At 49.0% G+C, this 12,434-nt stretch overlaps 6 protein-coding genes across 6 annotated transcripts; 4 read left to right on the plus strand and 2 right to left on the minus strand.

The window, feature by feature from the left end:
- The first annotated feature begins 800 nt into the window (after positions 1 to 800).
- Positions 801 to 3,086, plus strand: EV420DRAFT_1530353 (P-loop containing nucleoside triphosphate hydrolase protein). The gene has a single exon (XM_060472599.1). The coding sequence runs from the start codon at positions 852 to 854 to the stop codon at positions 3,078 to 3,080; it is 2,229 nt and encodes a 742-aa protein (XP_060333015.1). The 5' UTR covers positions 801 to 851; the 3' UTR covers positions 3,081 to 3,086.
- A 41-nt stretch (positions 3,087 to 3,127) lies between these two features.
- On the minus strand, positions 3,128 to 4,851 carry EV420DRAFT_1640614 (DNA glycosylase; the record flags this gene model as incomplete). The annotated part of the gene is made up of 10 exons (XM_060477122.1): positions 3,128 to 3,171; positions 3,224 to 3,291; positions 3,345 to 3,741; positions 3,793 to 3,843; positions 3,899 to 3,905; positions 3,967 to 4,079; positions 4,139 to 4,242; positions 4,295 to 4,390; positions 4,440 to 4,460; positions 4,517 to 4,851. 10 exons carry the CDS (start codon positions 4,849 to 4,851, stop codon positions 3,128 to 3,130), a joined length of 1,236 nt encoding a protein of 411 aa, XP_060333016.1.
- A 256-nt stretch (positions 4,852 to 5,107) lies between these two features.
- On the plus strand, positions 5,108 to 5,554 carry EV420DRAFT_1640615 (uncharacterized protein; the record flags this gene model as incomplete). The annotated part of the gene is made up of 5 exons (XM_060477123.1): positions 5,108 to 5,117; positions 5,172 to 5,246; positions 5,307 to 5,341; positions 5,391 to 5,466; positions 5,526 to 5,554. 5 exons carry the CDS (start codon positions 5,108 to 5,110, stop codon positions 5,552 to 5,554), a joined length of 225 nt encoding a protein of 74 aa, XP_060333017.1.
- A 91-nt stretch (positions 5,555 to 5,645) lies between these two features.
- On the minus strand, positions 5,646 to 7,912 carry EV420DRAFT_1530370 (uncharacterized protein). Its single transcript, XM_060472600.1, has 6 exons — positions 6,788 to 7,912; positions 6,699 to 6,737; positions 6,597 to 6,649; positions 6,368 to 6,543; positions 6,300 to 6,318; positions 5,646 to 6,251 (listed from the first exon to the last, which is right to left on the minus strand). Exons 1-6 carry the CDS (start codon positions 7,791 to 7,793, stop codon positions 5,922 to 5,924), a joined length of 1,623 nt encoding a protein of 540 aa, XP_060333018.1. The 5' UTR covers positions 7,794 to 7,912; the 3' UTR covers positions 5,646 to 5,921.
- On the plus strand, positions 7,891 to 9,511 carry EV420DRAFT_1530376 (voltage-dependent anion channel). Its single transcript, XM_060472601.1, has 6 exons — positions 7,891 to 8,090; positions 8,150 to 8,548; positions 8,602 to 8,693; positions 8,725 to 8,862; positions 8,897 to 9,141; positions 9,192 to 9,511. Exons 1-6 carry the CDS (start codon positions 8,041 to 8,043, stop codon positions 9,465 to 9,467), a joined length of 1,200 nt encoding a protein of 399 aa, XP_060333019.1. The 5' UTR covers positions 7,891 to 8,040; the 3' UTR covers positions 9,468 to 9,511.
- A 554-nt stretch (positions 9,512 to 10,065) lies between these two features.
- EV420DRAFT_1619601 (Metallo-hydrolase/oxidoreductase) lies at positions 10,066 to 11,201 on the plus strand (the record flags this gene model as incomplete). The annotated part of the gene is made up of 6 exons (XM_060475496.1): positions 10,066 to 10,163; positions 10,212 to 10,357; positions 10,434 to 10,486; positions 10,515 to 10,712; positions 10,778 to 10,837; positions 10,893 to 11,201. 6 exons carry the CDS (start codon positions 10,066 to 10,068, stop codon positions 11,199 to 11,201), a joined length of 864 nt encoding a protein of 287 aa, XP_060333020.1.
- Between the last annotated feature and the right edge of the window lie 1,233 nt (positions 11,202 to 12,434).

The raw sequence follows: 12,434 nt of genomic DNA on the forward strand, positions 1-12,434 counted from the left end.
GCCTCGTCGCAGGAGTGATGTTTGGAATAACAACAAGGTTCATTGCTAAGAACACAGGAATTGGACATCCTTTACAACACCTGCGTGTGGAGGGGCATCACGATAACCCAGCGCCGTCAGGAGTGATACTAACAGGCGGACACGGCATTGTTGACTACCAGTATCTCGCTCTAGAAAGGAGATTTACCAGCTGTTTGCATACAGCTTGACAGTAGCATGTGTTTTGCACGAGAAAAGAGAGTAATTTGGACTTGGTCATAAACCATGGTTTACGGACTTGGAGACGCGTTTATGGCTGGCTTTATGGCGATTTCGGCGATCTCGGAGGCCCTTGTGTGTGTTTGAAGTCCCCAAAACACGGTTTTATGACGAAGTCCGAGCCTTCTTCCATCATCCACAAAACGCCCCTGACTGTCAAGCTGTATGCAAACAGCTGTAAGTCCAAGTCTTGGACAGAGGTGATTCAAAGTCATACATTTTACATTGTGAGCACACTTGAAAGCGTACCGGACTGTTCGCATTCGGAGCAGTTCTGTCAGCAGTGGAATGAATGAAAATTTGCATCTATCCTCGAAATTACCCACAGAGCATGACCGGAGCTGATACCTGCCCATATACGTTTAAATAGTTGCAAAGCAGAGAACAAATAATTTTAACTGACTTCAGATAGGGGGGGAGCTGCTGCGAGGTTTTTGTTCTAGCGGCATGATAATGTTGGAACTTGGTGCAAATTTGAAAGTAGTCGCGGAGAGAGAGGACGACTTTTTCGGGCCGGATACCGGCAACTGAATCCGAATTTTCTTTCTTGACCAAGTTCTGTGTGCCACACTGCACCACACCATGAGGTATCCATGTTCTGTAGGCGGCTGGATTTCTTCGTAGTCAGATCCCTGCAGATCCGGGATTCATTCTCGACATTCATACCTGCGAGTACCCGCTTATTTTCCGTCTCGCAGACTCGAAGGCGGGTATTCAGACCTTCCGTTGGACAGACTGCCGTTGTCAATTACCTGAAGACTCACAATGTCATGGTCTCTGCCCGTCCGGGTGCAGGAAAAACGGCGACTGCAGAGGCTGTAGTGCAGGCCAATCCCTATACCCCAATAACCGTTATCACATACTCGAAGCGGCTGCAAGTGGATACTAAAAAACGCTTGCGAAGATACCCCCTCGTCGATGTCTTCACTTTTCATGGGCTGGCATCGCGCTTCTTTGGATCTCTCATCCACAATGATACCCTTTTGGCTAACATACGCAGGTCAGCGATACCTCCGACATGGATTGACATTCCACGATATGAGATTGTCATTTTGGACGAACTGCAGGATCTTACGGAGGACTTGTATTGGCTTACTTGCGCGTTTATCACCTTTTTAACGCGAGTCAGTGGTCGAGCCCCTCAGCTCCTCGTGTTAGGCGATCCACGGCAGGCCATTTACGACTTCCGCGGGGCCGACCAACGCTACCTAGAGCTATCGTCAGATACTCTATCTGCCGTATCACCATATGAATGGAGGAGTGCTCAACTCAGTCAGAGTTTTCGTCTCTCATGCGAAACGGCCAATTTCGTTAACAATGCGTTTCTTGGCGGAGAACCTTACATACAAGGTTCTCATACAGGTCCCAAACCGCTGTACATACACGGCGATCTTTATCGCACTGCAGAAATCCTAGAATATATCTATCCACTCATTCGAAAATACGGACACAAAAACACCGCTATCCTAGCACCGTCCCTTCGCACCAACGGAATCGTCAAACGCATCATCAACACACTATGGGAACAGTACAAAATCCCAGCTGCGCATGCGATATCTGATGACTTGATGGGGCTCGATGACGATGTCACCCGTGGAAAGATTATTCCATCCACCTATCACCAATTCAAGGGGAGCGAGCGCGACCTTGTCATTGTGCTGGGAGCTGACAACTCATATTTTCGTCTTATGGCCCGCGCCCTACGCAATGATCGTTGTCCAAATGCAACTTTTGTTGCCCTCACTCGCGCCAGAAAGCAGCTCGTGGTCCTCCACAGTCACGAAGACCCCCAGATGCCATTCGTCGATTGGGCGGCTATTGAGAGTGGTGCAGATGTCATCAACCTAGAGGATGAACCACTCAAGGCGCAAAACAAACCGGGATGCCCTCCCCAATTGGGGTTACATTTACCGCGTATCGTCCCTGCCACGGACGCGGCAAGACATGTCCGGGAGGAAGCTCTTGACAGCATTGTTCGCCCCCTCGACATTAGGAAGGTCCAGCCAGCTCTCCCTCCCCTCCACTGCATTGATGCGCCTGATAAAGTGCGTACAGACGCCGTGAAGAACCATTGGGAGCCTGTGAGCGACCTCAATGGCCTCACCGTCACTCTTGATTTCGAATATTGGCTGACAGGAAAGGTGGTTGCATTCATGAACGACAAGCAGATGGAGCGTCTCCCGGAAAAGAAATCACTGGAGGACGACACCTATCGTGCCATATGGCTGTCGAAGGAGGCCACACATTATGACGCGATTACTTCGGGTTTCAGATCTCGCTGGCATCAGATGCAGTATAACGGTCACAAATTTGATTGGATGGTTCCCCACCTTACGGTGTCCACTGAACGTCTTTCGAAGCAATTCTCGGAGTACAATCGTTCCGAGCTTGCCAGAGACCTTGCCATGGAGGTGTCGCTAAAACTGGACCTGAGCATTGACAGTGAGAAAACGGTCCTGACAGGCAGGGCAGATATGATTCATTCGAGGAATCAAGGCCGGGATGTGACGACGATTTGGGAAGTCAAGTTCGTAACAGCGTTCTCCCACGAACATGTCGTTCAGACAGTTATCTATGGATACTTGTGGGCCATGAATCATCAAAATGAACCATTTCCTCGCCTCGTTCTTTACAACGTAAAAAATGACGAGAAATGGGAAATCCGCACGACTCTTGACCAGGCAAAGCAGGTCATTGTAGAGGTTTTACGGACGAAGTTCACTTCCAATGGGCAAATACCTACCGATGTATTTTTGAAAGGTTGTGCAAATGTTCGCGAGGAAGTGGCGCAGCTATGGACAGAGGGCGAGCACGTAGGTTAAGGAGATAGTTTTGTTACAAGATTTAATTTAGTAGTAATCGATGGGGTTTATGAATCATCACCGTCAGCGAGCGCCCACATGTAGTAAACCGCTGTTTTTATGAGATAATGAGCAAATGAAGAGCAAATGGGATGAAGGCATACCAAGACTTCTATACGGCTTCCAAGATTCTGTAAGGCCTTCCATTTCTGCAGGAGTAAGCAAGGCACCCCTTCGCTAGTTATCAGCAATCGTGTTCGAGGGTGAGCACTGGATACGACGTACTTGATCTTTTTCTTCCCATCAAGACGGGCTTTCAATGCGGTTACAGCGAGTCCCTCAGGTAGAGGCTCTGGTACAAATGAGGTATCTTGTACTTTGTGAAGAGTCCTATTGATTGACGGGGTGAACGCGGGAGGCAGAGCGGGTGTTTCCGTATCGGTCTTCTTGGGAGTGGATGGTAAACCTCCCGGTGGGGCTGAAGAAACATCAGGGGTCAACGGTCTTTCTATATCCGTCACAGAGGTAGTTTTGTCGTTTTCCTCTTCGGTCTTGGAGTTCTTTTTCTTCTTAGCTTTAGATGAGCTACCCGCGTCTTTCTTATCAGATATCGCATAGTTATACGTGGAAGAATGCAGGGACAGGAACCACCGTATCACTCCACGCTGGACGCCCAGGTCACCTATACATCCTCATTAATAAACGCTAACATGCTCAATGACACGGTCCTCACCAACGGGTAAAATGTTGGGTCGTCGAAGAGAGAAAATTGCGAACATGTCAACTAAAAAGAGAGAAGTCATGAACTCGAGCTTCAAGATTGACAAAATGCGTTTTACCTGTCCACTATGATGGAGGAAATACCGCTCAGTTAAGTCATAGGATGTAACAAGGAAATCGAACATACTTTTCCAACACCTTTGACCGCAATTAACAATTCTAATAGCTCCTCGTCAGTGGCTTTTATTAGCTTTTCGGTTGACAGACGCCCATCCGCGAATCTACTTGCGAGATCTTGAACTAGATGACAGCAGTGTCTGGATTACCTCGGGTCGAGACCGCCAAAAGGAAAGACGAACCATATTCACCCTTGCGTCCACTAAGACCTGCGGAACGAAGGAGGGAAGGATCCGTAGCAGCCACCTGCTCAGGGCTTGGGAAAAAGGATGTCGCAGAGTTGTCGCTGTCAACAGTTACCTCAAATACTGGAATGCTTTATCGAGAACTGCACAAACGTGTAATCCGCGACATTCTCGGGAAGAGAAGAGTCATATATCCGTTTGAACTTGTGATTGATAGAGCGGGCAGCTTTCCAGGATATCTGTTGCGCTCTATGGAGTATCAGAGCGCTGAAGGATCAGGGCTGGATAGTAAAGGTACATTATGGAAGTTGCGAGAGATCTGTACAATGCTATAATGAGATTTTCCCCGAGCAAAGCAGTTAGAAGTTAAAGTACCTAAATGGGTGTACTTGTTCAAGTACCTCGAAAGGTGTGCATTTCAGCTTGCCAAAAATGTCTTCGAATCTGGGATCTGCGCTGATGAGGTGCTGTTTCGCATCCTCAAAAGAGAACGAGAGCTGTGCTGGTATCAAGACCGGCGCCGCACCGGAGCTTGGTGGTGGTACGACTGGGGGTATCTGCTGCTCTAGTACAGCTTCTTGTGCCGTCTTGGGTTTCTTGGCCTTGTCCTTGGTTGATGCGGGCGCTTTGCGTTTCGTTGCCGCCTGTACGGTCTCTGAGGGCGCACTATTGGCTAGAGAACGCGTCGAGGAACGCGTCGTTGCAGGCATTATGAATCTGGACGAGGAAAACCGAACAAGTTTCAACATACAAATTCAGGAATATCACGTCCATTTTATATCTACCGGTACCGCTTACAGCGGAATCGATGAGTCATTGCTCCCCTAAAAGCCGCAATTCACCGCCCGTGGATATAAGTGGCTGTGCTCAAGTAAAGCTCCGTTGCATACCACCACCATTCGTCGTTTTCTTCCCTCCCCCCTCCGCAAATATTCTTCTATCAGTTCCCCTATATCTCATTTAACTATGGCATCCAGTAAGGCTCCCTGAATCGAGTCTGTGTATTTACTAACGAGATTCATTACTCCAGAGTACATCGTCATGTTCAAGGACAATGTCTCTGAAGACCAGATCAAAGAGTACGCTGCACAGGTGAACAGCGGGGGTATGTCCGAGTCCCTTATAGCACTATTGTTCCACATCAAGTACTCACTCTAACTTATAGGTGGAGAAGTAACCCAAATCTATGGCCTCATACCCGTACGTATCAAAGACCATCTATCCTTCGGATCCTGAGGCTCTTTTCCAGGGCTTTGCCGCAAAGATCACGGATGACCAGTTGCAACAATTCCAGTCCCTTCAAGGCGACATCGTCGCGTCCATCGGTGTGTTCAATTCACCTACGTTGTTCCATCCAAGACTCAATCATGATGCATGATGTCAGAACCTGACCAGATTGTCACTACCCAGTAAATATACTCGCTACTATATATGCTTAGCTATCCTTGTACCATCTAACGGACTTCATATTAAATAAATGTTGTAAACATCGTGCTTAACTTTGGCTCTGCTCTTGGAGCATCAACTCGTGCAAATATAAGTCATGCCAAGTCCATTCTCGATAATAAAATTATGCTACTACTATAAAGTGATGAATAATTGAATCCCCTGCATACTTAAAGACGTGAAACAATAAACCTAGGTATGTACGCGAATAAACGCTATGCGGTGGTATCAAATTGTCACTGACATTCATAATCGTACTAAAATCGTGATCATTGCTCATAATAGGTCATGAGAGATGGAAGGAAAGTCATTGAAAGTCATTCACAAATGCATCTTATACCATAGGTGTGACCAGCGCAGCAGGGGACGCACGAGGAGCGATGGATTCAGGAGAAGGAGATGACGCGGTGACCATGACTTTCGGGACCAGATGTGCTACTGCCGTCTTGGGCTTCTCGGGCGTATCAGCAGCTGTGGGCGTGACAATGGGCAGAGGAACGGGCGTTGCGGGAGGTTCCTGGCTCGGTGGGCTAGGAGATACCGGCGTAACGGGACCTGTATCTGACTCGTCTTGCTCCTGTGATTCTGAATCCTCCTGCGATGATGTTTCTGCCGAGGATATTAGACCTACGGGTGGCGGGTTGAAATCCCACGACCGTGGCACCTATATAGATAAGTGAGAGGGATAGCAAACACAGGGCAGAAGACTTACCATGGCTGCAGGCATGATCCTATACGTTGCGTTAGTGAGTATGACGATGGATAGGCCCGTGAACGCACCAAGTTGCAGCGCAGACAACTCCGCGACCTTTATCCTGTTCCTTGATGGCGTTGAATTCAAAGTCGACGAATTGAGAGATGTATCGAACAAAAGGCAGGATCTCCCGCGCGCCGTTGTTGACCAACGCCAAAGCAGACATAAAATTGACAATGGCATTAGATATTGAGCGGACGTTCTGAGTTGTTGTGAAGAGTTGAGTAGCAAATATGAACGGGCCAAAAGACTTACGCCTAGATAAGCCAACGTTGGAGGTGGAAGTGCGACCTCAAGGCCCCACCAGTCTAAAACGATTGAGAAGAATAATGGACGCAAGGGGAAATAAACATGTACAAGTCAAGACAGACATCCTGTCAGTGGGAGGATACACGCCTTGGGAATAACGGTAAGCTAGAGCCTTTTGGAAGCGTTCGATTACACACCTGTATGATCAGGAAGTACTGCTTTGCCTGTTGCATATCCTAGAGCCATCAGCTGCGGTGTTATCTGCTGTATACCGTTGAGAACCGTCTCAGCAGTGGGAACTGCTCCAGCCAAGAGACCCTCCCCATCACCTGGTTGACCCAACCCAAGGTCGGGAGACCGGATGAGATCGACGATATGCATTTCGTCAAACATTTGAGATAGCTTGTCGGCTGATGCCGCGGCTACGCTGAACTCGCCGAACGTCTGTTCCTCTGACACCCCGGCGTCGGAATTGATGTGAGCAAAGTGAAGTTCATGTTCTTGCTCATCAGTGTTGGCAAGGCAGACAGCACGTATAGGGCCCTTCTTCCGACGCGGCGGTGGCGAAACCTGGGATGCCAGGTCCTCAACTGAGAGGTCACGGAGATGCGCGATGACCTTGTTGGCAGTCTTGGGCTTCATAAGCTCAGACTTGACCTGACTTACTAGAGGCTTGGCTGGAGAGCTCTTGACTGATCTGCCACCTTGTCCGACGATGAGAGCGCGTACGACCTCCGCCGACTGTTTGGCCCGTTTGTCTGACCTCGCCTTGGACGACAAGAGGAAGTGCTTAGACAGTGCCGCCGACGAGGCATTAACCTTCTTCTCGTGTTCCTCCGCAGCCGACAGCGACCGTTTGTGGTCGGTATGATTACGCCGGCGTCGCGCAAACGGATGGAATGATAAGTGACGCTGCTTCGTCCGAGGGGGTGCCGTCTCTTCCATCGGGAAAGGCGTTATCTCAACTGTCAGCTCCTCGCTCGACATCACATGGGCCGATACGGACTGCTGGTTACACAACTGGTATTCGGAATTCGGACTGATGGACAGAGGTCCTGCCGGTGAATCGACTTGGGGGCCCGGCTGTGACGACTCTGGTTCATCGGCGACGACGACGGCGTGCGACTTTGATGAGTAGTGGAAGGAAGTGAGAAATCCCATGGTGTTGGAGACGACGAGGACGACGGTAGGGAGGAGGTCCATCCGGCCCAAGGGCCCTTTTGATGCTTCTGGGAAGAAGGACCGTGGGAATGTTTTCGTCCGCCGACATCATTCGGAATAAGAAAATTGCTCAGCACTGCATAATGTTTGCTCATGGAACCCCATGGCATGACGGTCTCACGTCTGTTCCCCTCAAATAGAGAAATTCGGAAAACGTCCATGATTCACTTCCCTTGCCTACCTTTCTGTGTCCCCCCCTTGGGAAGCTGCCTCCGCTAAATTAGTCTCCATGACGTCTGATACATATCATCCTAATAAGACCTTCAAGGACGTTGTTAGGTTCGTCTGCTTTACCGATGTAGCGTCGCGCAAATCGCTCATTCACAACTTTTTCACAGGCACTTTGCTCCAGCATGGTTTGCCGTCATCATGGGCACAGGCGCTATCAGCACCCTGTTCCATGCGTTCCCCTACGGCACTGGTTCCCAGGGATTGAGAATAATGACACTCATATTCTTTTTCCTCAATTTATGCCTTTTCATCACCTTCTGCGCCATCTCCCTCGTCCGTTATATCACGTTCCCCGACATCTGGGGTATCATGATCCGGCATCCTGTCCAGAGTCTTTTCACCGGTACTTTCCCAATGGGTGCTATCACAATTCTGAACATCGCTGTCAGCCTCATCCACGACGACTACGGTTTTGGCGGTAAGCCATTCTTGTACGTCCTATGGGCCTTCTGGTGGTTGGACGTGATAAGCTCCTTCCTTTGTTGCTTTGGTGTCATGCACTTCATGTGGGTCTGCCATGAACTACTGCCTCCGATCATTGTATTGACGCGTTCCATAGGATAACGGCCCAGAAACACTCGTTGGAATCTATGACATCCGTTTGGCTCTTACCCGTAGTCACATTGATTGTCGCTTCGTCAGGCGGCTGGAGTGATAGCTCCCTCGCTATATAAGTATTCAGTGAACCATGCGGTTATCACCGCTACGTTCTCTATATTCATGGTCTCCATCGGACTCTCCATTGCCTTGATGATGTTGACGGTGTACCTGCTGCGCCTCGTTGTTCCATGGCCTCCCAGCCGGCGCGGGAATAACATCGGTGTTTCTACCCCTCGGTCCTACGGGGCAAGCAGGATACTCTATCCTTCTTCTTGGACAATTCTTCAAATCCGTATTACCTCTTAACTACGGCGATTCCGAATTATTGAATGATGCGGCGACTGGTGCCACGATACATGTTATCTGCACCATCATTTCCTTGATTCTGTGGTCCCTTGCATCCATGTGGTTATTCTTCGCCGTCCTAGGTGTACAGAACGTCCTCCGTCAAACACGAATTCCCTTCAAGGTACAAGTCTGGGGCATCATTTTCCCGAACGTAAGCCGCCCATCTTCCCGATGTTCCTGACATTGACTCCGAGTTTACAGGGTGTATACGCTAACCTTACTCTGAGTCTCGCCAGCACTTTCGACTCGCCGTTCTTCCGCGTTTGGGGTTCGATTTACTCTGTTGCGACGTTGATTGTCTGGTGCTTAGTTGCATCCCGCACGGTTATGTTGGCATGGAACAAGCAGATATTTGAGGCCCCGTGTTTGGGTGATATAGATATGGCTCAAAAGAACAAGTGCAAAGAGACGGAACTGCAGGCAATCAACCCTGTCTGCGCTAACGGAAATAGTACCGATACTGTACATTTAACGTGACTTGCTTAATCACCTCTTAGATAGAATGAGAAATTTTTTGTATTCATATGTAAGAGGTCGTGACTTGTTTGTTGAATTCGGAGTGCGGCTTGTACGGAGTGGCATGAGAAAAACGACGATTTCCGAATTCGGCGTGCTGCCAACGCTGCGCATGGCTCTTGTCATCTGCGCTCATGATCCCACCAAGACTGCAACCCTCTCTGCCCTGGGCCCACCTTTGAACTATTTTCTATCTTCCATCATTCTGCTGCCACACTAAGTTCCCAAGGTTGTACGGTGAATCCGAATTCTGTGTTCTGGACCTATCCCATTACTGGTCGTCAATTCGGAAATCGGCTGGAGCATTCGGACTGTATTATCGGAATCTTCGTCTCCTGTGCGCTCCTGAAGGGTATAAAAGTAGCAACGTTGAATCTCAACCCAGTCATGCAATTTGCCAAGGTTGCCTTTTCTCGTACAGGTCCAACGCGCCTTCGTTCCTCTGCAAGGCCGTTTCTTTCTTCGTCCAGAGCCTTGCTTTCCGCCCGAGCCTCCTCGAACGTCCTCTAGTTCTCATTCCATCCCTCGTCCTAGTAGAAATATCTTGTCTCGTCGAACAATGACCACCACTTCCGCAACTGAACCTTGGACGTACGTCATCGACGAGAAGGGGAACGCAGAGGTCAACTGCTTCTTCGAACCCCATACATCCACATGGTAGGCCAAGTCTCTTGCCTCGTCGGAGCATCCTGACCTGCGTTCTAGGCAGTATTTAATCTCGGATCCTACAACCTCACAAGCCGTCCTTGTTGATACCGTCCTAGACTACGATCCTGCTTCCGGAACAGTTACCACCAAGTCGGCTGACAGGTTGCTTGCATTTATAGAGAAGAAGAACTTGAATATTTTGCGTATCTTGCACGTATCAACTCTTTGTAATTATTCATACTCCTCATGGTCCATACAGGGAAACACATGCGCACGCAGACCATCTCACTGCCGCTCAATATCTCAAATCCAAGCTCCCAGGAGACGTGCCCGTATGCATCAGGTTCTCGTATCACGCAGGTTCAATCAAATTTTGCTCCAGTCTACGGGCTGGAACGGAACGCGTTTGAGAAGACCTTCGATGTTCTCTTGAAGGATGACGAGGAGTTCCCTGTCGGAAACCTCACCTGCCGCGTTATCCATCTCCCTGGTCACACTCCGGATCACATCGGATACGTGGTTGGAAAGGCCGTTTTTACTGGGGATTCCATCTTTCTTGTGCGTGTTCTGCACTTCCAATATCTCTTATCCCAGGATTCTGATCGTGTTGCCATAATGATCAGCCTGATGTAGGTTCTGCAAGAGTCGATTTTCCTGGTGGTGATGCGAAACAGCTATATGCCGTGAGTGCGATGGTCTTTCGCCTATGGACATTCTTAAACATATCATTAAATGCAGTCCATGAATCGCCTTCTGTCCCTACCCGAAGACTACAAGTTGTTTGTCGGCCATGACTACCCGAGTGGGCGTAACTACGACTGCGTCACTACAGTGGGTGAACAACGGAAGCTCAATAAGCACGGGAAGGTGGGCACGACTGAAGAGGCTTTCATCGACTTCCGTAAAAAGAGGGACGACACTCTCGGCGCTCCCAGGCTTCTTCATCCATCGCTGCAAGTCAATATACGTGCTGGCAAACTTCCTCCGGCGGACGCAGAGGGGCGTGTGTGGATGAAGATTCCTGTGAGGTCCTCTATTGGTATCTAATGTCTGTTATCTGTTGTGTCATGCTATCACGTACGCGAGTAATTGCACTTTTTCTTCAGCGCTAACGCGGCATCGTGGCAACAAAACAAGCCGAGGAAGTGCTTGGCAAACTGTAAATAAGCGCCTTCCTTTATTCTCGAACGAACTAGACGTTCGACGGGCATGGCGTAGACGACTGCTTCAGAGATATTTGCTGAGCTTTCATCACGTGTCACGTCAAGGGGCCTCGCCAAGCGCTGGCTTGGGCGCCAAAGATCAGTCAGACGCCCAGAAAGAGTATCGTTGGTATGCACAACACATGCTTTTTCCATCACGCAGAAAATTTTCAAGGTCTTGTTTACAGGTGGAATAGTCAACGCAAAGTGGAATACGCCGAAAGATTCCGCGATCAACTCGGACAATCTGTTCAAGTTAGTTTAAGTTAGTCGTGAAGAGATGTTTGTGCATGCCATGAGTTTTCAGTCGCGCAAAAGTAGAGATCAAAATTTCTAGGAGAGGTGGGCTTGGTTGGGGACGTGCGGCACGCAGAGGCAAAGGCTGTAACATCTTGTTAGTAAAAATCGCATCGATTTTTGCGCGCAGATAAGAAACTTCTGTTTCCTGCTTCCATTTCTTTCCAATTCGCTGTCAAGCCCGTGACAGAGGAGGGCTCAAACCGATACAACAGCAGCGCAAGAGTCTAAGATACGTCCGGAAACCTGCAAGCTAAAACGGTGAGCTTTGTTGACTTGATTCACGTAAATTCGGATTATTGTAGAGACCGAGAGGTCACCTGCAAAACCTCCAAACTTGAAACGCCTTTATTTTTAGCGATCATGAGATAATATTTGATAGAGCCAGAATCCAGCGTTGTATTTTGACGATGGTACACCAGCAGCAGAACCCAGGGCTTCTGTTGGCGTGAGCATTCGTATAACGTGACCGTGAACTTTGCAGTAGCAGTAATTTGAATTTTCGATGTTCGGGCTTGGAGCGCCATCGATATCACCAGGTGACTACCCAACTTTAGCGCGCGCCTAGTACTTGATTAGCGCTCAGAAAAATCTCAAATTTCTAGCATTTCCGCGTGGGTACTTAAAGGATTTGGAGCACAAGTTGCAAGTCACTGGCACCTGGTTCAAATTTTACTCCCCTAGTCTTCCGATTCTAAAACTCGAACCCTACATTTTACTGTACAGATATGCCTTGCCGCCCTGCGAAAGGGGAGGCAGACTCTCGTAAAGTCCTCGACGA

The sequence above is a fragment of the Desarmillaria tabescens genome (assembly GCF_030435595.1).
Source record: "Desarmillaria tabescens strain CCBAS 213 chromosome Unknown EV420scaffold_11, whole genome shotgun sequence".
Lineage (NCBI taxonomy): Eukaryota > Fungi > Basidiomycota > Agaricomycetes > Agaricales > Physalacriaceae > Desarmillaria > Desarmillaria tabescens.